We start from the raw sequence: 26,032 nt of genomic DNA, 5'->3' as shown, positions 1-26,032 counted from the left end.
TTGATTGAGTATTGGGATGCTTTTCGCGCAATGTAGAGGGCGGTCGCGCCAGCGCAATGCTGTAGCTCTTTCGCTAAAGCAACAACTACATAACGGCTTGCCCAAAACGAATGCAGTGTACCGGAAACATTACGCTATCATAATGGTTCACCAAGCACACGAATTGCCACGTCTGAGTTCTCGTACAAAAGCTAGAGAAGTGCCGGCGAGTGCGACCGGCGGCTGTCGGTGAGAAGACACTTAATTACGTTCTCTGGGAGTGCTTTAATCGCGTCACATCGATGTTTGTTGCTTCTTGAGCGAACACGTACCATACACAATGAAAAATGCTTCATTTAGGTTAATTGATGCCATATGGCTGCGCTGTATTGTGATACTTAATCGTCGTAATCGTGTATTCTGAAACCCGGAAGCACGGATAACACAATTGTAGGGGCTCGGTCAGTAGGCCTAACCTTTAGTGGAAATCATGATGGTAGAACATGTAGTGTAGAGATCCCAGCTTGGTACACTATATAATTTGCCCGCCATCATAAGCCCACCCATCATCTGCCTACTGCTTCCCAGCATTATCGCGATGGTGGGCAGAGCTTCTTAGCTTGGTACACCATGTGGCCCACCATAACAAGCAGCACCCATCATCTGCTTAGTGCTTCCCAGCATTATCGCAATGGTGGGAAGAGTTTCTCAGCTTGGTACACCATGTAGCCCACCATAATAAGCACCACCCACCATATGCTTAGGGCTTCCCAGCATTATCGCAATGGTGGGCAGAGTGTCCCATTATTGCCCACTATCTAGCCTCTGCTTTCCACCATCATTTCCACTTTACCCATCATCTGTACGCCATACCACCCAGTATGTCCCGGCATAACCACCATATTTTCCACTATGTCCCACCATAGCCATCATATTTTCCACCATGCCCACTATTATTTCCACCATGCCCACTATTATTTCCACTACGCCCACCATGTTTTCCAGTATCCACCATGGCAATTTTTCCAATAGGGTTATGTTTGGTAAGCTCTAACGAAATGACCTTGTATTTACTACCAATTGAATATCGTCACTGTACAGTGGTAACGTTTTCTTTAACACCCTTCGTCTTATTGTTTGCGGCTGAATGTTAGTGACATTTGTACGACTACTATGCCGACAGACTTTGGCAACATGTCTTTTACGTATTTTTCTACCCAACAGTGGCTCCAGCAGAGAGTCTAAACAAGGTGAGGCAAATGGCGTCTCGAATCAAGAATACCTTCTTCGAGACCGTGAAATCTTCAAGCTGGCTCACTTCGCGTGTTCGAACACGTTTATTGGAGAAGTTGCAGAAGATTGAGCTCCTTGTAGGAAGCCCAGGAAATCGATTGGAACCCAAGTTCGTCGAACGTTTTTATGGTCTGTACTGCACGCCTAGTCATCAGCACCCGATACGTTTATGATCAGCAATTGAAACTATTCTTCGTGAGGAATATGTCACACAACACAGAAATTGCCACTTGAAGAACATTATAGCTAAACGCAGTTGGCAAGTCATAAGTGTTCGTGGCACTGAGAACTCATGCAGAAAGCTGTTCCGAGTAAGTCAGCCCGTCATAATCGAGAACGATAGGTGCAGCCGCCTAATAACGTCAATGTGGTGTTCCACCTTGTGCAGCTCACGATAGGAAAACGTATAATCTACTCTCATGTAGTAGAATATATGAGAGCCGTACACTTCTTTGAAACTCATGGGTTGATAATTGCAAAGCAGTTGTTTCATAAAGGTGCCTTTTTAATCTCTGGTACCTTATAAGCGTAAGAACTTATTTCAGTCGTCTGTCCACGGAAAGAACTGAGCTCTTAGAATCCATAAGTTTATGGCCTTCGGTTTTTGGCCCTATTTTGGGGCGTTGGTTTTACTGCATTATCCACAGAAAGTTTTCCTGACAGCATTATAAACACTCATTGCAGAATATTTAGCTAGTGAACCGTTCTGAAAGTAGAAAATGCGCTACGAAGATTTTGTGCAATTGAAAGCGTGTTACAGAAGTGTAAATGCTATTCATTTTGTGGTTTTTCAATTAGATGAAGTCGAATCGGAATCGGTCTACGCTGCCCCCAAACCGATTTAAAGCAAAGCTGTTCTACGGCTTACATTGCGTGTCTTACACTACTTGACAGCATTTACTCGTTCCATTTAGTTATTCTCTGCAGCAGGAGTGAAGTTTTTGATGTGAAGCTGACATTCAGTTGCGACACCCCAGAAAAAGAAGCTTTTCACATTCATCATATTCTTCCAGTGATTATGATTGAATGCTCATGTTTTTCTTGTGTCCGGAAATGAAGACAGCGATGACAGTGAATTCAGCAGCTGTTCCGGAGATGATTATTACAGCTCAGGAATGATCATCACGAGTGCTCACCTGTGAAGATGCACTTCACGCTATTCCATATATTGAAATTTGAGACGCAGTCCCGAATCCTCCCTAGTAAATTTTGAACGAAGATGTTTAGTCTGGAGAAGCAAACTTGATGAGGCTGGAACTGTAAGGTTTAAAACTGTATTAGTAGCGAACAGCTGCATTGCCAAGTGTTCTTCAGAAGTAAACTTTATTGTTTTGATTTCACTAAGTAAGTGGTACAAATACTTTTCCTCATCCACTAGCTGCTTTTTTGATATCGCACTCGAAATAGGGAATGAAAATATGTACCTTAGTCGTGAAACATTTGAAAACATCGAGCACTTAAAGGGCTAAGCGCCGCACGTTGCGAGCGTACCCGAGCTCACAGCCTGTTCTAACACTAAAACAAATTTATGCAACAGTTCTAGCTCATGCATAGTTGTGCACTTTGAATAAGAAAAAAAAATCACATTTCAATGAAAGGCAGCATTGCGCCTTCCATTAGGGCTTAGCCCTAATACTTCGATTGCCATTTTGGTGTCATCTCTTCCAGTGTCGAACTACTGTGTTCCAGTACGTGTGTACAGTGTTGAATGGTCGTTTGATATACAGCAGGGCAAGCGCCAAGATGTTACAGCTTGTAAAATAAATTTAGTTCTCAATTAGAAAAAAAACACTACTTATAGGTATCACCCTTCATATACGTTCCCCCAAGTATATATCAATTCCTCATACTCTCTCCCACACAGCTCTACATTATTCGTCACAATGTAATCAAAATTCTCCATAATCTGCAAAACTCTGTTAAGTGAGTTATCTTGTTGAAATCTTTACATCACAAGCGCTCATATGTGTGTGTGTGTGTGTGTGTGTGTGTGTGTGTGTTTGTGTGAGAGAGAGAGAGGTTTGCATGCTTCAAACGAGTTTCGCATAATAACGCATTGACACTTGCATGCGCAGAGCCACTTCATGACATACCAGTCAACCGGCTTTTTCCCTCATGGATGGAAGCTCGTCGTCTTAACGCTCACTATCGATGGAAAGACCAGGAAAGCCTCTTTTACGATGAAGAGAAAGTTAGTACCTTCTTCATGGGGTGGAATACTGCAGTGATAACAACAGCTTATGTACGTCGTCAATTTATTTACGAGTATGGACCCCCCGCACTCAACTATGCTGGCATAGGATCGGTAAGCACGTTTTTTATTGGCCATCAAGCATGCTGAAGTTTTGGCAGCATCCCTCACTGAACTCGCCACTTGTAGGGTTTTCCGTGGATAAATCTAGTGCTCGTGCTTACATTCACAAATACAGCGTGACAAAAATGAAATGCCGTTTTCTGAAATATCTCTTCAAAGCTAGCTCCCAGAAAAACACCGCTCTGCGCCGATATATCCTGACACCCAAGTGCATCTTGCGGCAGTCAGTGATGCGATGTGAGCGGTTATTGGCCGCGTCTATTTGAAATGCAAATAATCCTTTAGAGGGGCCGTGAAACACTTTCAGGTAACCACAAAATTGATTCACTAAAAGAATTTCTCGCCTCACACATACACCATTGCAAACATTTTTGAATCCGTCTAGTACAGGTGGAGTAACGCAAAGATTTCTCGCGCGCTGCTATCGAATTCTCTCATCCCTTTTTCTCTACGAAACCACTGGGAGCTATTCAGGAAGGAGGCGCATGTATGAAGGAAATAAGTTACGTGCGCCTCGTAACCTTGACCACTTTTTACTTTTTTTACTTAGATTATGCGGCTTTTTCAGTGTGATTCCGCGCACAAGCATGGCCAAGTTGTGGCCTCCCTTGGTGATCCCTAAAATGACCAAGCCTGCCAATTAGCCAATGGCTGATAGAAAGGTTGTTTTGAGTGATTTTGGAGTTTCTTCCGTCATATTTCGAGATAAGAGAAAGCAATATCAGCTGTATTTGATTATTTATTTTGCTGTGTATGCCACGTGCAGAGCTTTATTATTTGGCCCGCGAGTTTTTGGAAGCCTCTACTACCGATAGGCATCGTTTTGTGACCTTGTTCTGTAGGATCTCTTTAGGATACCGGTAAACGAATCTGAGTGCGAGTGCCCAACATTACTGAGGATGCGCGAATGCCATCTCAGGAGAGACCGGACATGGTCACATGCTAGATTGTGGGCAAGGTCAATGGTCCACAACGCCTCCATTCTCCCTTCGGATTTTAAGATCCAAAGCAGCTTATGGCCGGAGTTTGTCCTTGTAAGTCATCGTAGCCAGGCTAGTACTCGGAGAGGCCACTAGGTGGATCTGCGGTAGAGCGTTTGGGAGTTCAGTTCGGGCTGTCACGGTGGATGGACGTGTTTTTTGAGCGCTCCAGATCGACTGCGATGATAAGTGTTTTTGCATGTTTTGAGCTTGTCTTTATAATTATAAGGCAGCGGTTAAAATCTTCGTAGCACTTATTTTATGGTACGGCTTTTTTGAGGGCCAGTCACCAGATATTTATTAGTTAGTGCGGGTGTGTGTGTTTGAATTATTTGTTGTTCTTTTCTTTTGCCACCCCGTGGGGGGTGCGCGTACATTGAACACGCAAATTTTTGTAGTAGAGCTTAGAATTTTTTTTCATAGTGCAGGGCTCGAATTTAGTAATTATCGAGTATAGGGACAATTGGTGTCAGAAAGACATGGTTGAAAAGACTTTAAAGTGTTCAGGGTGTGGAGTGGGTTTGAAAGTGGACCCAAGCGTAGAAGCGGATGGAGAAGAGGCTGACGCGAAGTGTAGGCAATGTGAGGTCAAGGAAAAAATGGAGAAAATGATGGTTGCCCAGAGTGAACTGCTGATGAGAATCGCCGAGATCGAGACTGCGTAGGCGACGGAGCAAGAGAAAACGAGGGCAATGGGAGAAAGACTGAAGTCCGCGGAGGAAGCACTAGCGAAGCTGAACAAAGAAGCGGCCTACCGGGAGAACAGTAGGGAACCGGCAACCATAACGGTGGAGAAGGAAGAGCAATTAAGTTTGGAAAAAACAGGTTCAGCCGGTTCAATTGTCGCAAGGCCCAGTTTCAGCGAGGTAGTGGTGGGGCTGGGAGGGGACAAAGCAGCCGGCGTCACAGGTGCAAGTAGCCCCCAGGTGCAGGACGCTCCAGCAGAAAAGTCACAGCGTGTGATAATCGCCGGGGACTCTAATTTAAATCGATGCACAGAAGCCATCAAAGAGAGGGTAAGAGGTGACAAGATGGTTGCAGTAGGGGCGTTCCCAGGACGCAAGCTTGAAGCAGTCATGAGGCAAGCGAGCGCAAAACTCAAAACTACAGCTTATAGACGAAGCTCGTGATAATTTCAAAGGGTTTAAATGATGTCTTAAATGAAGATACAGCAGGACTAGCAACCACACTGGCGAAAGGCGTCGATGACATGCACGCCACTTCTCCGAAGGTACAGGTAGTGATATGCACGATACCGGAAGTACCGGTACGTGATAGCAACCTGCAAAGAGCGGTTGTCAACGCAAACCAACAGATATGGCGGATGAGTCAAGAGAAAGGCTTTGAGGTGGTGGAAATAAACAGAGAGGTGCATAGGTGGGGTGGTTTTCAACGAGACAGAATTCACTTCGATGGGCGGCTAGGTCATGAGGTGGGTTAGTGACTTTCAGGACGCACAGTAGCTTTTTTGGGGGGCAAGCGAGCCCTTCGGGGCGCAGGATAGCTAGTTACGAGGAACACAACCAGGGAGACTCTTCGACAGGTGGTATGGACAGATACGATCCCAAAGTGGCACCAGTATCTGAGACAGGTAGAGTCCGGGGCAGAAATAAACGTAGCCACGAGCGCCGAGCCAATTCAGACATAGGGTATATTAACATGCAGGGTGGTAGGAACAGGCTGAAGTGGGAAGAGATAGAAGAACAGCTAAGGGAAGAGAGGCCGATGGTATACGGTTTCGTAGAAACACATCTCAGGGACATGAACCAACCTCCGAACAATCCAGACTACGTGTGGGAATATTGTAATAGAACAGAAGGCAGCAGAAAGTGGGGTGGTATTGGAGCATTCATTCATTAAAGTACAGACTGGCAAAGGGTCAAGCAGGAGTGCAAGGAACATTTATGGCTAAAAGGGAAAGTGGCAGGTCAAATGACACTCCTTGATTTCGTGTACTTGCGGACGGGAGCAAAGGCCCGAGAGGAAAACCAGGCAATATTAAAGTGTATATCAAAGGACATTCAGAAGTTAGGAAGAGAGTGCGAGATAATTATACTAGGAGACACGAATGCGCACATAGAAGATATAGATGGGTATACCAACCCGACAGGCAAAATGATCATGGATATGTGTGAAAGGCTTGATTTGATCATTTGCAACAGTACCGAGAAGTGCGAAGGGCAAATAACATGGGAGGTAGGAAGGCTGCACTCGACGATATATTATGCACTGATGTCACATAGGATGTATGGTAAGCTCAGGGGAATGCACATAGATGAGGGTGGCTCCAGAAGTCTGGGTAGTGATCACAAACGTATCAAGCTAAGTTTTGGAAGAGCAGTGAAAGTAGGAAGGAGACAAGATGAGCAACTACAGGAAAATTGTTATCCAGAACGGCAAATTTAAATAGCCGCTAAACAAATTGAGAAAGTAATCACAGAGGATAATAAGACAGTTTGGACAAACACGAATCTGATTAGACTCTTTGAGCTAGAGCTTGCTAAGACGCGTGACAAATCACCCCGGACAAGAAGACACAAACCCAAAAGTTGGTGAGATGAGGAAGTTAAGAGAGCCATAGCAAAACGTCAGGAAGCCTTTAGGGAACACAGACATGCTAAGCAGCGGGGTGAACCGACAGATGATGTTGAAAGAAAATGGGAAACCTTTCTAAGCTGTAGAAGGGATGCATCCCTCCTGTTCAATGAAACGATTAGAAGAAAGGGAGCTCAGTGGCTGGCAGAAGTACATAAAAAAGATAAAAAGGCAGCTGCAAAATTTTGGAACCATCTAAACTCCCTAAGGAATGAGACGAGCCTAGAGCAGAGTTTTATAACTACAGCCCAAGGTGCTAGGCTAGAAGGGGACGAAGCTATTGAATATATAAGAACAAGGGTGACATAAAAATTTCAACAAAGAAGTACTGTATGCATCACAATAGACAAGGACGAATCAAGTAATGGATTGGCTCCATTTTCACAACGAGATTGGGAAAGGGCTGAGAAAAGGGTTTCTAGTAGTACATCAACAGGCCCAGATGGCATTCCAATTATGCTGATAAAGACATTAGGTCCGGAGTCTTAGCATGCTTTGAGAGAGGCAGTGAGCAAAATAATAACCGATGGTAAAGTTCCCGATGGATCGAAACCTAGCAGGATGAGCATGATCTATAAAGGAAAGGGGAACATAGCTGACTTAAACAACTACCGTCCTATAACAGTGACATCAGTGGTCTACAGGCTGGCGATGCAGATTATGAAGGAAAGACTGCTGGCATGAATAGAGGATGAGGGGGTGCTAGGGGAACTGCAAAATGGTTTTCGGAAACACAAAAGCTTGGAAGACAATCTGTTCTCACTGACGCAGTGCATCGAAATAGCAGAAAAAGAACACAGGCCCCTGTGGCTAGCATTTTTGGATATCAAGGGAGCGTACTATAGCGTGGTTATAGAGGAATTGTGGGGAATACTGGACAGACTAGGCGTAGAACAGGTAGTCACTAATCTTTTAAAAGATATCTATAAAGGTAACAAGGTAGTTATAAAGTGGGAAAAACAGGTAATCAAGCGTGCAGAGGTAAAACGGGGGCTTAGGCAGGGGTGTCCCCTGTCACCCTTATTATTCATGATGTGCCTACAAAGATTAGAGGCCAAATTAGAGGGAAGTGGACTGGGCTTAAACCTCTCTTTAGTCAAACAAGGAAAACTCATTCATCAGGCACTACCAGCATTAATGTACGCAGATGATATAGTGCTAATGGCCAACAACAAGGAAGATTTGCAGAGATTGATGGACATCTGCGGTAATGAGGGAGATAGGTTAAATTTTAGATTCAGTAAGGAAAAATCAGCACTCTTGATTTTCAATGACAACGAAGGTAGTGAGTTTAGAATACAGGAGGTCACGCTAGAGATAACAGATAAGTACAAATATTTGGGCGTATGGGTAAGCAATGGGTCCGAGTACCTGAGGGAACACGAAATATACGTGACCACTAAAAGTAACAACAATGCAGCAGTAATGAAAAATAGGGCACTGTGGAATTACAATAGGTATGATGTTGTGAGAGGAATATGGAAAGGGGTCATGGTTCCTGGGCTGACGTTCGGCAATGCGGTCTTGTGCATGAGATCAGAAGTTCAAGCAAGATTAGAAATTAAGCAACGTGGAATAGGTAGGCTTCTTTAGGAGCTCACGGGAATACACCAAATCAGGGAGTACAAGGTGATATGGGATGGACTTCATTTGAGGGCCGGGAAGCTAGCAGCAAGATAAAATTTGAGAAGCGATTGAGAGAAATGGAGAAGGAGCGTTGGGCTAGGAAGGTTTTCAGCTACTTGTACATGAAGAATGTCAATACAAAATGGAGGAAGCGAACTAGGTAATTGACTGGTAAATACTTAGAAAACAGCAGGTGGCCAAACCAAAAAGAACTATCGGTTAAAAAGAAAGTGAAGGAAACGGAGACTAACATGTGGAGAATGGGCATGATTAAGAAGTCCGCACTAGAGATCTATCGAACTTTTAAGCAGGAAATTGCCAAGGAAAGCATTTATGATAATACTCGGGGTAGTTTTCTACTGTTGGAGGCCAGGACGGGGGTACTGCGAACCAAGACATATCAGGCCAAACACGAAGGGGTAGACACAGTATGCAGTGCGTGTAGAGAGGAAGAAGAAACTGCCGAACACTTGATAATGTTCTGTAAAGGGCTTCACCCTATACTTCAGGATGATGGCGCAGAGTTTTTCAAAGCACTCGGGTTTAGGGACCGGGAGGGCAAAGTAGACTTTAAGCGGGTAGACTTAACTAGAAGGAGGTTATCTGATTGGTGGCTAAAGTGAAGGCACGAGTGAAAATTAAACCCTACACTGCAAAGTACGAATCCTCAAACTCACTTTTTAAAGAAAAAAAATAAATATAGTTTTTGGTTCATTAAGTATTACGGCTTGGTGGCGCTAGCCACCGCCCGATCTAAAGGGTACAGCCATATCCATCTATCTATTTATGCTCCACTCAAGTGCGTGTTCTGGTGTTAGTGCAGACCACTAGCGGTGCTACACTGCTTTGTATATGAAAACGTTCAGTCATCCCTTTCTCGCACACGCAGCATAGTAGTCTGAATGAAGACACAAGCATCAGCGTGGTGGAGGCGAGGGTTTCCAAAGCGGTTGTGTGCAGAGCGATGAGTTTTACGGTGATGAATAAAAATCACCTTTTTATAGAACATTGTCCCACGGCTTCTTCGCCTATTAGCGGTTCCCCTTACGGGGAGATGTGTGCAAATCTTCGCCATATCATAGGAGCATGAAATAGTATTTAACCTCATCTGCCTGCTCGGGCTCCATATCAAAATAAAAAGGAACCCGCCCCCCTTCCCCTTTAAAAAACAATTCTGCTGACGCTCTTGGCTGGAATTGGCGCACACACTTGCCACGGCACACCTAAACACTCTATTCTGTCATATGCAGAAAGCCATCATCGATAAAAACAGCAAACAGAAACGGAGACCAAAAGTGCCGGGCAATGGGCCCAAAAACAAGCACCGTTCATATTGTAGCCTAAGAGCTACTCCCGCTCTCGGTGAGAGGAGTCCGATGGAACGAATGCTGCGTGCGTGATCGAATCAGTATATTGTACGCCCACCTAAAACTACCGTCTAGAAATCATTAAAAAACATTTTTTAGTGCGTCCATTTGTTCTATAAAAAGACTTTTTTCATGATTCCACGTGCAGACTCTCGCTGCAAACTAAACATAGATGCATGATAAAGGCCTAAACAAAAGCGGAACTGAAACACCCAGCGTATATCTTCAGCAGTACCGGCACGATCTGCTATCAGCAATTGATAGAACATTATAAGTCACCGCATCAGTCATAATATGGCAGATTTTACAACAAACCACATACTGTTTTTAACTTGGTAATATGCTGTTTAGGTTGTGCACCCCGAACACCTTTGCGGACACAGGCTAGCATTGAAAATGGCTTGCAGACAACCTATGCAGAGCTCGAGCAATCAATCAGCTAAAGCAGTATGTTAAGTGCCTGCACAGCAGTAGTTTCCCGTTGTGTGCTACTTCCCGAAGAAGCCCACCATGGCTACCAGGGGAATCACCTCTTTAAGTGCGGAGTGGCCATGCACAATACAACGCGACTGCATCCAAATGTTTCTTTTACTGGTGGCGGTTGGTGTGCACACAACACGCAAACAATCAAACTAGGAGTTCACCGGCATGCCCACGATCGCCTTCGCTCTTTCATCTGAGACACTTTTTGGTGCACTCATGCAAGTTTGCCTAATATATACTTGAACTAATACAATATTTGTGGATTTGAACGTATAAAGCTAACCGCTTGAACGCTCTTTAGGCCAGATAATTATAAAGAACTTCAAGATACGCCATAAGCCGTCCGAAGTATAATTTCGCGTTACTGTCACGTTTTGATGCCTTCAACCACACAAAACGTTTTCTTTGACGTTTTTATTTATGTGACATTATAGTACTTGTTATAGAGGGCTTCATAGCAGCCGTGTTACGTTCTCATCCACATATAGCCGCGTTGTCTAGTGTGCTTGGGTGGGGAGGATAGAAGGAAGGTATACACCGTTTCTTACATTCATTGTGATCAGCGACTGATCAGAACCATCTTTTAAAAGTAAATCAACTAAAATATCTATCGGAAGCACAGATCCACAAACATATTATTTCAAGTGCCTTCAAATACGGTTCCCCTTCCTTCGCTATAAGTGTTTTTTATTGCGATAGTAGAAAAATGCTACGTTGAGTTTTACTGATGGCATCTCGACACTCATTTGTATACGAATCTTGTAAGCAAGTTGATCCTATCAGACTCTGCACAGAGCTTACTCAAGAAGCCAGTGGTGGCCTGAATGAGAGCACGTTATCAACATCAACAGAGGTGAGAGAGTGGACGGAGTCATCCGGAAAAATTAGGGGGGTTGGGAGAGAACAGCATGGCTTAAGAGTGTCCATTCGTCCTACGAACGTGCATTTCTCTTACAACTATCAAGTCAGCACAGGTAGACGTTCTCATAGAAGGGGCCCCCTATGCAGCATAGAGGACGGATACCACGGCGCATGTCCTATAAACAGAGTGATATGAGGCGTTGACAAGGTTTAAGCAAACCGGCAGCCCATGTTTTACATTGGAGCAGTATTCTCCGCTGTCACACTAGTATATTTTTCTCTCTTTCGTGCAATGCTGCAGCTTCTGTACTAGCTAGGAATCCCTAGGAGAGAAGGTGCTCTGGTAAACATGTTAGCATTCTCGAAATCAGTCTCTCGAGTCATCAATTTCAGAGTCCCTATTTTTGCTCTTTGCGCATACAGCTTCCTCCTAAATCCCGCCAGTACTCGAATACTATTGTAGTTCAGTAGGCCGTTGACCGTTAACGGACATTTCCATTTATGGTTGATGAATTTTGATAGCTATGAATCACTGGGTGTGGCGATGGCGTAGTGGTTAGAGCATCCGCCTCGCATGCAAGAGGTCCGTGGTTCAAATCCTGGTGCCGCGCAGTTCCCAACCGGAAAAAAAAATCCGCGTGTTGATGGAACTGCATTAAGAGGCCTGGGGTGCGGCCTCACCGGTAACCACCACCGGGAACGCACTCCCTCACCAGAGAAGGATTGGCCACCCTGGTGCAGTATCTGGCCACTACCTCCCACATGCATACGTCAAATAACTCACGGCCCTCAGTCCCCAGCAGCTGCGAAGCAACTGACCATGGCGGCGGTCAGATCTGCAACGCAGCAGAGGGTGCTAAGAATCTCTGGACTACAGGCCGCCATTGGAACCTGAACTTGGCAACGTTTAACGCTAGAACCTTATGTAGTGAGGGAAGTCTAGCTGTACTATTCGAGGAGCTAGAGGGTGTTAAATGGGATATAATAGGGCTCAGTGAGGTTAGGAGGACAGATGAGGCCTATACTGTGCTACAGAATGGGCACGTTCTTTGCTATCGGGGCTTGGCAGACAGAAGAGAACTGTGAGTGGGGTTCCTAATCCACAGAAACATAGCTGGCAACATAGAGGAATACTATAGCATTAATGAAAAGGTGGTAGGTATTGTAATTAAACTGAATAAAAGATACAAGATGAAGGTAGTACAGGCTTGCGCGCCTACATCCAGCCATGATGACGCTTCAGTTGAAAACTTCTATGAAGACGTGGAATCGGCAATGAGTAATGTAAAAACACAGTATACTATAGTAATGGGCGACATTAATGCTAAGGTAGGGAAGAAGCAGGCTGGAGTCCAGGCAGTAGGAGATTATCGCATCGGCACTAGAATCGCCAGAGGAGAGCTACTAGTAGAATTCGCAGAACGCAATAGTTTGCGGATTTCGAATACCTTCTACCGAAAACGAGAAAACCGCAAATGGACATGGAGGAGCCCTAATGGTTAAAATAAGAACGAAATCGACTTTATAATGACTGCACACCCAGGAATCGTGCAGGATGTGGAAGTGGTTGGCAAGGTACGATGCAGTGACCACAGAATGGTACGGTCTCGAATTCGCCTAGACTTGAAGAAGGAACGGCAGAAACTGATACGCAAGAAGCCAATTAATGAGCTAGCACTGAGAGGGAAAGTACAGGAATTCAGAGTGTCGCTGCAGAACAGGTACTCAGCTCCTAGTGAATAAACCATCCTTAGCGTAGATACAATGAATGATAATCTGACGAGTATCATTACGGAGTGTGCAGTGGAAGTTGGAGGCAGGGTAGTTAGACAGGACACTGGCAAGCTTTCCCAGGAAACGAAGAACCTAATTAAGAAGCGTCAAATCATGAAAGTGTGAAGTACAACAGACAAAATAGAACTGGCAGAGCTTTCGAAATTGATTAAGAGACGTAAAGTATGCGATGTAAGAAGGTATAACATGGAGAGAATAAACACGCTCTGAAAAACGGAGGAAGCGTCAAAGCAGTGAAGAGGAAACTTGGGATAGGCAAAAGTCGGATGTATGCACTAAAGGACAAAGAAGGCAAAATAACTACCAATATGGATAGGATAGTTAAAATAGCGGAGGAGTTTTACAGAGATCTGTACAGTAGCCGAGACAACCACGACCTTAATACTATAAGAACTAGCAGTAACCCAGATGACACCCCCCCCCCCCAGTAATGATAGAAGAAGTCAGAAAAGCTTTGGAGAGCATGCAAAGAGGCAACGCTGCTGGTGAGGATCAGGTAACATCAGATCTGCTGAAAGATGGAGGACAGATTGTGTTAGAAAAAGTAGCCACCCTGTTTACGAGGTGTCTCCTGACGGGAAGGGTACCAGAGTCTTGGAAGAACGCTAACATCATCTTTATACATAAGAAAGGAGATGACAAGGACTTGAAGAATTACAGGCCGATCAGCTTGCTCTCTGTAGTATACAAGCTATTTACAAAAGTAATTGCTAACAGAGTAAAGAAAACATTAGAATTCCATCAACCAAAAGAACAAGCAGGATTTCGAACAGGCTACTCAACAATTGACCACATTCATACTATCAATCAGGTAATAGAGAAATGCTCAGAGTATAACCAACCACTATACATAGCCTTCATAGATTACGAGAAGGCATTTGATTCAGTAGAAATATCAGCCGTCATGCAGACACTGCGGAATCAGGGCGTAGATGAAGTATATATAAACATTCTGGAAGAAATCTACAGGGGATCAACTGCTACCATAGTGCTTCATACAGAAAGCAACAGAATACCGATAAAGAAGGGTGTAAGGCAGGGGGACACAATCTCCCCAATGCTATTTACCGCGTGCTTACACGAGGTTTTCAGAAGCCTAGAATGGGAACAGTTAGGGATAAGAGTTAATGGAGAATACCTTAGTAACCTGCGCTTCGCCGATGACATTGCATTGCTGAGTAACTCAGGGGACGAATTGCAACTCATGATTACGGAGTTAGACAAGGAGAGCAGAAAGGTGGGTCTTAAAATTAATCTGCAGAAAACGAAAGTAATGTACAACAACCTCGGAAAGGAGCAGCGCTTCGAGATAGGTAATAGTGCACTTGAAGTTGTAAAAGACTATGTCTACTTAGGGCAGGTAATAACCGCAGAACGTATCCACGAGATTGAAGTAACTAGAAGAATAAGAATGGGGTGGAGCACATTCGGCAAGCACTCTCAAAGTATGGCAGGTAGATTGCCACTATCCCTCAAGAGGAAGGTATATAACAGCTGTATCTTGCCGGTACCTAACCACGGAGCAGAAACCTGGAGACTTACAAAGAGGGTTCAGCTTAAATTGAGGACGACGCAGCGAGCAATGGAAAGAAAAATGGTAGGTGTAACCTTAAGAGAGAAGAAGAGAGCAGAGTGGATTAGGGGACAAAAGGGGGTTAAGGATATCATAGTTGAAATATAGAAGAGTAATTGGACATGGGCCGGGCATGTAGCGCGTAGACAGGATAACCGCTGGTCATTAAGGGTAACTAACTGGATTCCCAGATAAGGGAAGCGGGTTAGGGGGAGACAGAAGGTTAGGTGGGCAGATGAGATTAAGAAGTTTGCGGATATAAATTGGCAGCAGCAAGCACAGGACCTGGTTAACTGGCGGAAGATGGGAGAGGCCTTTGTCCTGCAGTGGACGTAGCCAGGCTGATGATGATGATGATTATGATGATGAATCACTGCAAGGTTATGCTATGCTTCAACATTTATTACTTCTAACACGCTTTCATTGCAGGTAATAGGCCACATACTCATGCGTGGATTCGACGACGCACACTTGGGAAGCCAGTTCTGGAGCAAGAAAGATGTAAAAAAGGAACACGCTAAGAGGACACTCTGCTTGCGGAGATCGCATAGATCGCTTGTGAGTATTGGTGCCTTTTGTGTTGTTTTCTACAAAAATAGGCGCGCAGGTAGGGTGCCCCCGATTTCGCGCAGAACAACCTTAAATATTGAAATAGAGATGGGCGAAGAAAACTTCGTATTTATTTTAACACACTAGGAGCCAGAGAGACAATGAGAGCAAGACAGTAAAAGGTGAATATGCAGCGTGATCGAAGAGCTAGTACTGCTTGTCTTCGTCTTCTTGGCCCTTTTTGCCTGGCCACTGCTTGCCGACTTGGAACACTAGTGGCAATACGGCTCCGAAAACACTGGAATACTGCAGTACTAACTTAAGCTCAGGAGTTTAAGTAATTATTTATCATTATTGATGTAATATAAATATTACTAATTTTGTTAGGAGATAAACGCGGCATATATGTGCAAGTCTGATTGGCATTCAACCACGCTGTTTTCGGAAACAGAAATATATATTACTTTTCTTTATTTATCGCGCGATGCCAAGGGCGTTACAAAAAAGTGGTAATTAACATCATGACGAAAATCCTTTATGATGCACGATGAAAATTACGGGTGATGTAATAAGAGAGGTGATTTCATCCAGCTCATGCCTTAGATTCGCAGATATTGGTCTAGCAAAAGAGCGCCAAGACTTTTTGCTGGCGATGTACGATAAAACACAAAAAAAGTTTAGGAACAAAATAAGCGTTTTAATGAGAGATTGCGGCTCATGCCAATTTTTTTATCAGCTAATAAGCATGGCTCACCAATTTTGAATTAAAATACATGTACCTACAATCCCACCTGCAAACGAAAGCAGCGCCGTCAAACCCGTCAAAAGAGCTTGCCGCAAGCAAGAGCTTTGATTGCTCTTTGGCGTCGTTGCTCACGTTGGCGGAAGTGCATACGTGCAATTATTGTGGGGACAAAGTTACCAAAAACAAAAGTGATTGAAAGTTCTATGGCACGCAGAACGTGTAAAACGGGCTTAAATCAATGAAAAACAAATTAGGAGGTCATTAGACAAAAGGCAGGTTAGAAGAAAAAATACAGCAAAAAGAAAAATACCACAGGGAGAAAAGAAAACGAAACATTGTAAACTAAATAAACTTTCAGAAAGGAAAACGAATGTTCGTTTTTGAAGATTACGGGCGTTTTTTTGGTGACTTATTGACGTATGTGCGTCAACATCGACATCAATAGTGACATTACTTAGGGCAAGACCACAAATCCCGGCGAAAAAAATACAAATTAGTACAATTACTATTGTTGTGGCTTTTTTTCTTCGGTGGGTGGTCATCTGAGCTTGTCCCTTTAACCGAAGCAACCCCTTGTTGTCGAGGAACAGTCTTAATTGTACAAGCGGACTTTGGGAAGGAATCGTGTTCTCATTTGTGACGCATTTACCTTCGTTACCTAAGAGAGCTTCTGTTCCACGCGAATTAAGTAGCACTCCACCTGCTGGACGTCTTCAGCAGACCATTCTTCAAACCTGTCACTTTTCTTTATCTTTTTATGACAACGGAAGGCCATGGCCCTACCCTCAAGACTTTTGTGAGGGTGCGAATGTTTTCGTTATCAATCATCGCTAGCACCGATGGTGTCTTGTTAACAGCGAGATATTGATTTCTGGCTCCATCTCGGCTTCCTCGATATTCCCGTTTCCAAAACCATGCTTTTGTTCGAATTCACGCCTGAACGTACGGCACCAGGAAAGCCCTCCATGTCCATATCACCATCACTCTGACGTACTTAGTTTTTGTACAGGCAAGCCTACAGGGTGAGTAAATATGCGGAGTCTTCTCTTTTTTTGACAAAATATTCATCGACCATATTCTGTCAAATTCCCGATTCCATGTGTCCTGTTTTGTACAAATGCATTTCACGTAACAGGTTCCTTATAAATCCAACAACACGTAATTTGAGAGTCGGACGAAATTGCTCATTCACCAACACCATGTTTGCAGTTCTTGATGATGTAGGCATATAAGCGGGCTGCTAGCAAGAATAACATAAGTTCGAGCCTCGCCATAGTGACCGTCCTAAACGGCGCTACTCGGGTTTTCACCATTATTGCTATAGGGCGGACCTCACCCCTTCAGTCGACCATAGGCACGCACGCTGCAGCCCTGTAAGCTGACTCGTTTGCGTCGAAAAGATGTGCAGTTCTGCCTTTTGCTAAGCGCATTCACTTACCAAAAGTATCCGTCGTTTTGTTTCAATGAAGTGTCAGGGCTTTCATGGGTCCTGGAAGTAAGCAAAGTAATTTTCAGAAGTGATACAATTTTTGAAGGTGGCAAGTACAAGGGGCTTGTTGCAGGCCCACATACGAATGCCATGGAATCTTCATTGAAGACCCTAATTATATCTTCATGCATTTGAAAGGCTTGTTTAGTGGTGTCGGCGCAGATGAGAAGATAGTTCATATGTATAGTGATTTGCAATAACTGGGCCGTCACGGGATAGAGCTTCCATTGAACCTGAAGTGGTTCTTCAAGGTAGAACTCAATATGGAAAGACTTGAAGTAGCTACAAGGGGCCGCGTGGTCATTCTCAAAACTTGAGGTGTAGTCTTCAACCAAAACAAGCGGAGCGAATCTCTGTCGGGTTTCCGCACACCACCTTGTAAGAACTAATTATCGACATTATTAGCTAACTTGTTGCGTCGAAAGCGAAGCACTTGCATAAATACGTTGGCATTTAAATTTCGGCCAGCTTCGAGATTGTTTATTCGTATCATTTTAAAAGCTCACTGTTCTTGTAAATCTTTTCAAAATTGTGTAGATGTTTGAGTGCAACTGCGTAGTTTTCACTTTGAGCAACCCTTTTCTTTTATAGTAGCGCCGCTTTATATCAATTGTGTTTCTTGCTGATGTTCTGAAAATTTGCCAACACTGAATCGACAGCCACCAAACATTCATATTTGGTTTTCATACCAATGCTTTCTTGATCCGAGAAAGGAGAAAGAGTTTCAAAATATCTTGCTCGTTCACCGTTCATTCTCGGACTGCATTACTGGCCCACTGTATAACATCGGCCGGCAACAGACAATGGTCCTTGCAGAGTCTATCCCAGTTCTGTCTTTACAGCTTTCAGCTTTTCGTAATCAGGTTTCATGGTACAAGTTACTATATCCCAGTAATAGTCTGACCCAATAATTACCACAATGTAATTGTCTTCTATGCTTTCTAGAGATAGATCGTGTTTATCCAAGTGCATCTTGTTTTCTTCTCCTAAAACGTTTTCTTTGCTGCTGTAATGCATTCAGTACATATCGTGGCCACCATGGAACCGCCAGCGTATTTATTATACTGGAAATTTCTGGTTCGCAGTCAGAATCGTTACACGTACCTTCTTCATGATTTTCTATTTGTTGTCGTCGCCAAACACAGTGACCCTCAACGTTTCCTCTTCTAATTGCTCACTGCCAAGTCTTCGGCCGTAATGAAGTTCCGCTGGCTTCCGTCATGAATTGGGACTTGGTAGTGCATGGATGATATCGAACGCGATACGCTGCCCGTCAGAGTCTGTATTATTAGGGCCGACCTTGCATGCGGGGAAACTAGCGTGACCGATGCAGATATCATGTTTTTTGTTTTTGATGTCGCCGAATGCGCAAAATAATCTTCCGTGCCTCATTGCGCATTTCCTCCTTTTTACCCGGCTTCTGCAATTTTTCTCAATGTGGTCCTGTTTTAGGCAGCGAAAGCATCGTGCTTCTTCAATGACACCTCCAAGTTGATTGAGAGACTGATAACCTCTTCAACAGACTTCGGGAGAATGCTTTGCAGACCAGCAGAACAGGCACTGTTGTGGAGTTTAGTAGAGCAGCGGTCGTGGAAAGGTCACGTCGATGGTTGCATTTTAGTCCTTCTTTGTCTGGGGTGCGACGAGTTTTCTGTACGCTTGTTTTCAGCAACAGCATTCGAACAAGTTATTACAGATGCATTGGAAGATAGTTATTTTGTGGAATCATCTCACGGGTCCATCCACAATTGCCTTGTGGAAGGAAAAAAGCTACAGCTGATGATCTCGAGCATTCCCAGTACCATATCCTTCGGTAGAACACTTGAAAAGATTTTCCGAAGCGTGGAGAAATAGGTTGTCGAGTTCGCGCCAAGCGCCTTAAGGCTTCGAATGTGAACTTGTCCCTTGTGAAGTTGCCTTGGCTGTCGAACGTCTCCTGACAATGACACCAGCTTTAAATTCAATAAAGTCTTGCAGATTATCCTGAACAATTATTTGTTCTTCTGCAACACGCTTTTTAAAGTTTCATTAATGTTTTTATAGCGCTATCTGGTAGCTTGTAATACCGGTATGACCGACGCGCCCAACCCGGCAAACAAACTGTTCAAGCAGATGAACTTGTTAGCTGTGCTTAAGCTGCTGTTTCTGGGGACTGCTAATGTAAGCTGCGTCCACACTGGCAGCCGTATTCTGGTGTTGCCGTCAGATTTGTGATGTTCTAATTAGTGGAGATTCCTTTTGCCAGATGATAACGGGTGGACGTGTGTAGGGCGTGGCGCTGAATGCACCAGCCATTCATTCATCTTGACTCTCATTTACGTTGTGAGATTAACAACCCTATCAAGGAAATTACCAGCGTCTAACGTCTCGCTGTCCAACGAGTCATTGGACGTACGACTTTTTCATTATTTCCGCATCTACTTGCTCTATTTGTCCATAACATCAGCTTATTCGATACAGGAGTAATTAACTTACAGCACCTTCCGTGACGGCTAACTTTCTTCGCAAGTGGTCGTCCACCTGGGATACTGGAAAATGCAATTGAGAACGTAGGCTATGGTGTTGTGTAAATTGTCATTTCATTCTGCCACAAAAAGTCGAGGTATCTCGAAGACGACAGGCACCGTCTTATAGAGTGTCTCGGCTCCAAACATCAATGATGTTGGTGTCCATAAAGATCCCGGTTTCGCGGCATTACGCATTGGGCCGCTGAGCTTTCCAAATGCGGCGAAAAAACATTAAGTAAAGAACACGTACAGCAAGTATAAATCTTTATTTTACCGCGGTGGTTTAGTGGCTAAGGCACTCGGCTGCTGACCCACAGGTCGCGGGATAGAATCCCGGCTGCGACGGCTACATTTCTGATGGAGGCGGAAATGTTGTAGGCCCGTGTGCTCAGATTTGGGTGCACGTTAAAGAACCCCAGGTGGTCTAAATTTCCGGAGCCCTCCACTACGGCGTCTCTCATAATCATATAGTGGTTTTGGGATGTTAAACCCCACATATCAATCAATCAAGTGAAAAAGAAAAAAAGAAAGGGTAAACAGGTTCTGCTGTGATGGTTGTTCTTCTGCCGCGAGGGATGACGAAAAAGAAGTCAGAGTACTAATGACATGGTGCACATGGTGCAATGGGCATCCGTGCCTCAATCAAGCTACTTGTAAGTTGCTTTGGATCCACAAGATTTCTCATCAAACAATAGATTATTCATTCAGTTAATAACTTGCTAACTATTTTCAATTTTCTTCAATATAAAAAAATAAATGAAAATAGTTTTGCTTTATTACCTGATAACACACGACTCTTCATAACAGTGGCGCCAATCGAATTTGATAATTTGCTGCACAATCCACACCATTCTTGTGACTTGTTAACTAATAGTGAATGTGTTTAAGGCCGCTGCTTCCCGAGGCGTAGTGCTTCTCGAGTACTCGGTGATGTAGGCATGAGTTTGTTTTCTGATATAGTGGATTTTCTTAATCAAAAAGAAAAAAAACGAGCACGCGACTAGAAGGCTCATTGATGGATTAGCACCGGAGCACATCGATTTGGGCAAGCAAGATGTTCATAACCAAGACGCAGTTCATTGTGCCAACTTGAAATGAAGGAATGTTGTTGAAACAGGATATTGCTGCATGGAAAACTGCTGATCAAGGACAAGACACCGCAAGCATCACAAACCATGGTTATAAATTACGCATGGTACCTTACCAACGCGTTCAAACTAATTGAGCTCGGCAGCGCCGGACCTTTCCGTTTTTCCCCGTTGATTTCGGATGCCACACATCCAACTGAAGTGCCACTTGCAAGGCAGCTCGAAGATCACCTGAATTTTCAATGCTTGTAAACACGGTTAATTGGCCAGGGTGCGTACTGGAGCATTGTGACTCGACTTACGGAGGCTTTTCGGTGTGAGAGCTTCAGAAAGTTTTCAGCAGTGTATAAAAAGATTTATTTTATTTATTGCCGATAGAGAGATAATACATCTATATTTAGGAATGTGCAGAAAATGTTCATTGTGTAGAACCATGAGTACAGGGCTTTGTTGCCTTGTGCGAGACTGCAAGTCCACTGGACCTGTTGCTGCTGCCCCTACCGGCGTAAACTGAACGCGCATACTTCCAGAGGGAGCGTGAGGTTGCCAATAAAATGAACGTAGTGTGGTAAAGTATAGCAAACTTGGCTAGTTAGAGCATACTCATCACAATAAGCGCACGAATACACAAAAAAGTGCACGACACAAGCGCTGCTTGTTGTCCTAGTCCGTTCGAAAAATGGACGCCGTTGTCCACGTGTGTTACCAATATTACCACAGCAAACGCGAAGGCACTTACAAAAGTGCCTGCTTTGGCGCAACAACTACGACGGCAGCAAACGGCACATCGTCCTTGCATGGCTAGGCGATGGCTCAAGCAATATATATAGCTTGTAGGTCTCGTGGGCACAGCGGAGGCTTTACGCGCCAGGAAGCAACACGTGCCCGTTGTTGGCTCACCGCAACAAGGGATGAAAAGACCACTGGGTTAGTGAAGGGCTTCTGCCGTGCACTTCATCGTGTTTTTTCTTGCTTTTTATGCGTTGATTGTCATTAGAACTTCCTGTGGGTCGTGGCACCACCTCAAGAGGTGGTACACTGTTGGTACAGGTTGAAAAGAGAGTCAGTAAGAGTGGTTTACTGTTGGATAAAGAATATTTAGTAGGTCGAGCCAAATGCGTTGGTTAGTATGCAGTTGCCACCAAACAGCACCATCTCCTTTGCGCAGTGAACAATAACAAGAATATGTACAACGGCATGTTGTGTAGTACACCGTCGTGTAGCAGCTTAGTATGAATGCAGCATATCGAATGCTTACAAACAGGACGCCATCGAGACAGCTGTCCAACTCAAGTGGTGCACCAACAGAACGTCCAAACTGACACGCTTCAACACTTATTTAATTGATATGTGGGGTTCAACGTCCCAAAACCACCATATGATTATGAGACACGCCGTAGTGGGCTACTCCAGAAACTTTAATCACCTGAGGTTTTTTAACTTGCACCCAAATCTGTGCCCACGTGGCTCAAGCATTTTCGCCTCAATAAAAAATGCAGCCGCCACTGCCAGTATTCGATCCCGTGACCTGCGGGTCAGCAGCCGAGTACCTTAGCCACTTGACCACCGTGACGGCGCACGCTTCAACATTACAAAGAAAGCCGTGTGTGCTGTTCTGCCATTGTATTCCAGGGGTATTAATCACCTGAGGTTCTTAACTTGAACCCAAATCTGCGCCCACGTGGCTCAAGCATTTTCGCCTCCATCAAAAATGCAGCCGCCACCGCCAGTATTCGATCCCGCGATCTGCGGGTACGCAGCCGAGTACCTTAGCCACTTGAGCACCGTGACGGCGCACACTTCAACATTACAAAGAAAGCCGTGTGTGCTGTTCTGCCATTGTTGTCTAGGGGCTATTGTACTCGGCTGCTAATTAGCAGGTCGCGGGATCAGATTCCGGCTGTGGCGGCTGGTTTTTAATGAAGGCGAAATTGCTGTAGGCCTGTGTGTTTAGATTTGGGTGCACGTTAAATACCCCAGGTGGTCAAAATTCCTTGAGCACCCCCTAGGAGTCTCTCTTAATGATATGGTAGTTTTGCGACGCTAAGTCCCACATAATAATCAACCAAGTTGTATGTACTTCCCACCTACACACAAATGACTTGCTGCGACCGTCAGAACACCGCGTGAAAACAACGTATTCAATCGAGATCATGCTTTGCCTGGTGTCTGATTGAGACTAATTCATGTATCTGCCTTTAAGTGCTCCATCTCTTCCACCCTACACAATATCCTCATACTTCTCTTATCTAGAGCGCAGCCACACTTTATTGCAGCTACTAGAAATGTCCATACCACCGGTATACCGTCCTTTTCTTCCAACCTCGTATTCCTCCTGGCATGATGATCTGACCTCTCAGAGCCACCGGAGCAGCATCGGCTTTTGTAGCGGGCACGCGGTGTGGGCATAGCAAAATGACTCGTTCTTCGAAAATGCGAACAATGAGGCATACATGAATACGGTTTTTCTTTTTCTCTTTCTCGGTACGCCATATGGGTAGGATACTTCTTCCTATAGTGCCCTTGCGGTCAGACCTAGGGCAACCGCATGAACGGGGTCATATCTACAGAAAGAGGCAGGTCTAGATGTGCAGATGAGAGGCACTTTAAGTAATGCGGAAGGCTACACAGAAAACAAGATACCCCTAATTTGTGTAGCCGCAACTTTCAGGGATAGCGAAGCATGCAACCTTGAGCCATTTACTACTGTTACAGTAACGTCATGGGACAATGTCCTAGCGTTGGCAATAGACAAAGTGACAGCAACGTCACTTGCCGAATGACTGTCAGTCTTTCGAAGTGTAGCAGACGCCAAAAGAGCCTCTGTGTCATCTGTCACAGAGAAACACATGTATGACAACTTTCGTTGGCATGCCACTTCCGCACAGAGGACTACGACACTTGTAGTGTCATCGACAAGACATTTGGCTTTGCCAGAACTCGGGCATGTCGACGACCGGCATGGCTGTGTGTTTTCATGTTGCGTGTAATCGGAGCCAACTTAGTTGGGGTGGAAAAAGAAGGCGCCAGTTCATATCGTAGTACCTGAGTAATCTTTCCAAGAATGCACAATTCAAGACGAGAAAGAATGGCAGAGCGTTTAGGTGTCGGTGGATTTCCTACTGCACCAGTTCGCTTATGCAGCGGAACCGCGTTGATGAAAGTGCTGCGTAGATGCCTGTGGAAGCAAAGCGATAACCATTTTAAACTTCCTCCATAGTTAATCTTTTTGGTTTGAGAAAATGTGCATTTACGATAGAAAAGTGAAAGGTGAGCTGGCTCACTATGACTATTTGCAATGAGAGGAGCATATCCTTCTCAATTATACTTCTACGTTTCGTGACATGGTGACGCATGTTTGTAATTTGTGTGGTCGGCTGAGTCAGAAGGTTTGCGGTATGCGAACACTGGTGTATGTGTCTTCGAAGCTGCCTTTTGAGCGGGATTGTGAGCTCCATTGATTGTTCCTTATTTCATCCGAGCTGATCGTATTTAAAGGTAACCGGACACTTGTATCCAGACACACCTCTTACTTGTAACTTCGGGATAAATTTTGTAGAAAATAGCATCCAGGAAGGGAATAGAAAATGACGCTTCAACATAGTCTCACTGCACAAATGCGCACTTGCGTTTGTGGTAACGTATTTGCGTACCTGACAGATTTGTCCCCTTCACCTTAAAAAGGAATGCAGAATTAAGGCGCGTTTAGTTCTAGAAATAACCTTGATCATGGCAAGTGTATACATGTCTTAGTTGTATTCCAAGCAGCGTTCATAAGATGAACCTAATACACAAAGCGACTGTTCTTGCAGCTTTCTTCAGTCACCCAACGTGAAGTTTTGAATGACAGCCTGGACTCCGAGAACCTTGCTGACCTTGAGGGAATCAAGATTGCTTTTGCAGCCTATGACTCACTGCCCGAAGAAGATAAGAGGGTTAAACTTGCCGGCTTTATTGCGTCATCTGACCAACTGTTCTTCATCAACTATTGCGTAGGATGGTGCTCCAAGCACGCCAGTCCAGGGAAACACCAAGCACCATACCGGTCACGGTGTATAGTTCCACTGAAGAATATGCCTGCATTTTCCCAGGCGTTTGGCTGTGATGCAGGGACCGCGATGAATCCGGATGAAAAGTGTGCTTTTTGGTAGTTCACGAGCGTCGAAGATGGGCCGCTATATGGCAAAATAAACTGGAAAAGTCATTGAGGTCATGAAAATGAGTAAGCTCTAATGGCTGGAGAATTTCTCAAAATCAGTCTTTGTGTGGACCACCGACATGGCTGCGGGCGAAGTGAATGCTATTGCAAGGGTTTTAACCAACATACTTTCCCATTTCTTTCTTCAGACGTAACAAAGCCAAGGAAGAGCTTCCTGCTACATTACTCCGGTACAAAATTTGCCCTGCCAACTGCGGTATACTACAGGCTTTGTTATTTATATATATATACCACAATTGTACCAGCCTTTATAGATATTGTCGACTCCAAATTGAAACCATAGATGCCATGCATCTAGGGAAACCATAGAGCTATGCAGAATACCTTGAGTTTGCATAAACGTTTCTTTTTGGGACTGATATAAAGAATAACTGTGATGAAAACAACGTTGATACATGCGTGAATAGTTTCGCTAATACATTGCTATTGGCTCTAGACTGATGGCTTGGTGACGTGATATGCTCACGTTTAGAAAAATTTGTGCATTGTTTTCACAGCATCATTGCTCCATCGAACGATTTGTTACAGCCTATAAAGTGTTTTTGCTAGCGCACTTTTTGCCAGCGTTGT

General features: G+C 44.3%; 1 protein-coding gene across 1 annotated transcript; it reads left to right on the top strand.

Annotated features, from left to right (window-relative positions):
• The first annotated feature begins 1,209 nt into the window (after positions 1–1,209).
• LOC142803322 (neprilysin-1-like) lies at positions 1,210–25,430 on the top strand. The gene is made up of 4 exons (XM_075888445.1): positions 1,210–1,401; positions 3,348–3,577; positions 15,295–15,423; positions 25,056–25,430. The coding sequence occupies exons 1-4, from the start codon at positions 1,239–1,241 to the stop codon at positions 25,392–25,394; spliced, it is 861 nt and encodes a 286-aa protein (XP_075744560.1). The 5' UTR covers positions 1,210–1,238; the 3' UTR covers positions 25,395–25,430.
• The last annotated feature ends 602 nt before the right edge of the window (positions 25,431–26,032 follow it).

Source organism: Rhipicephalus microplus, chromosome 3 (assembly GCF_043290135.1).
Source record: "Rhipicephalus microplus isolate Deutch F79 chromosome 3, USDA_Rmic, whole genome shotgun sequence".
NCBI lineage: Eukaryota > Metazoa > Arthropoda > Arachnida > Ixodida > Ixodidae > Rhipicephalus > Rhipicephalus microplus.
This window is presented reverse-complemented; position numbering and strand designations above follow the sequence as displayed.

Coding starts and splice junctions, on each gene's coding strand:
- LOC142803322 (XM_075888445.1), top strand. CDS start 1,239: ATGGCGTCTCGAATCAAGAATACCTTCTTCGAGACCGTGAAATCTTCA. Junction 3,578..15,294: donor ACTATGCTGGCATAGGATCG/GTAAGCACGTTT, acceptor CTTTCATTGCAG/GTAATAGGCCACATACTCAT. Junction 15,424..25,055: donor GGAGATCGCATAGATCGCTT/GTGAGTATTGGT, acceptor CTGTTCTTGCAG/CTTTCTTCAGTCACCCAACG.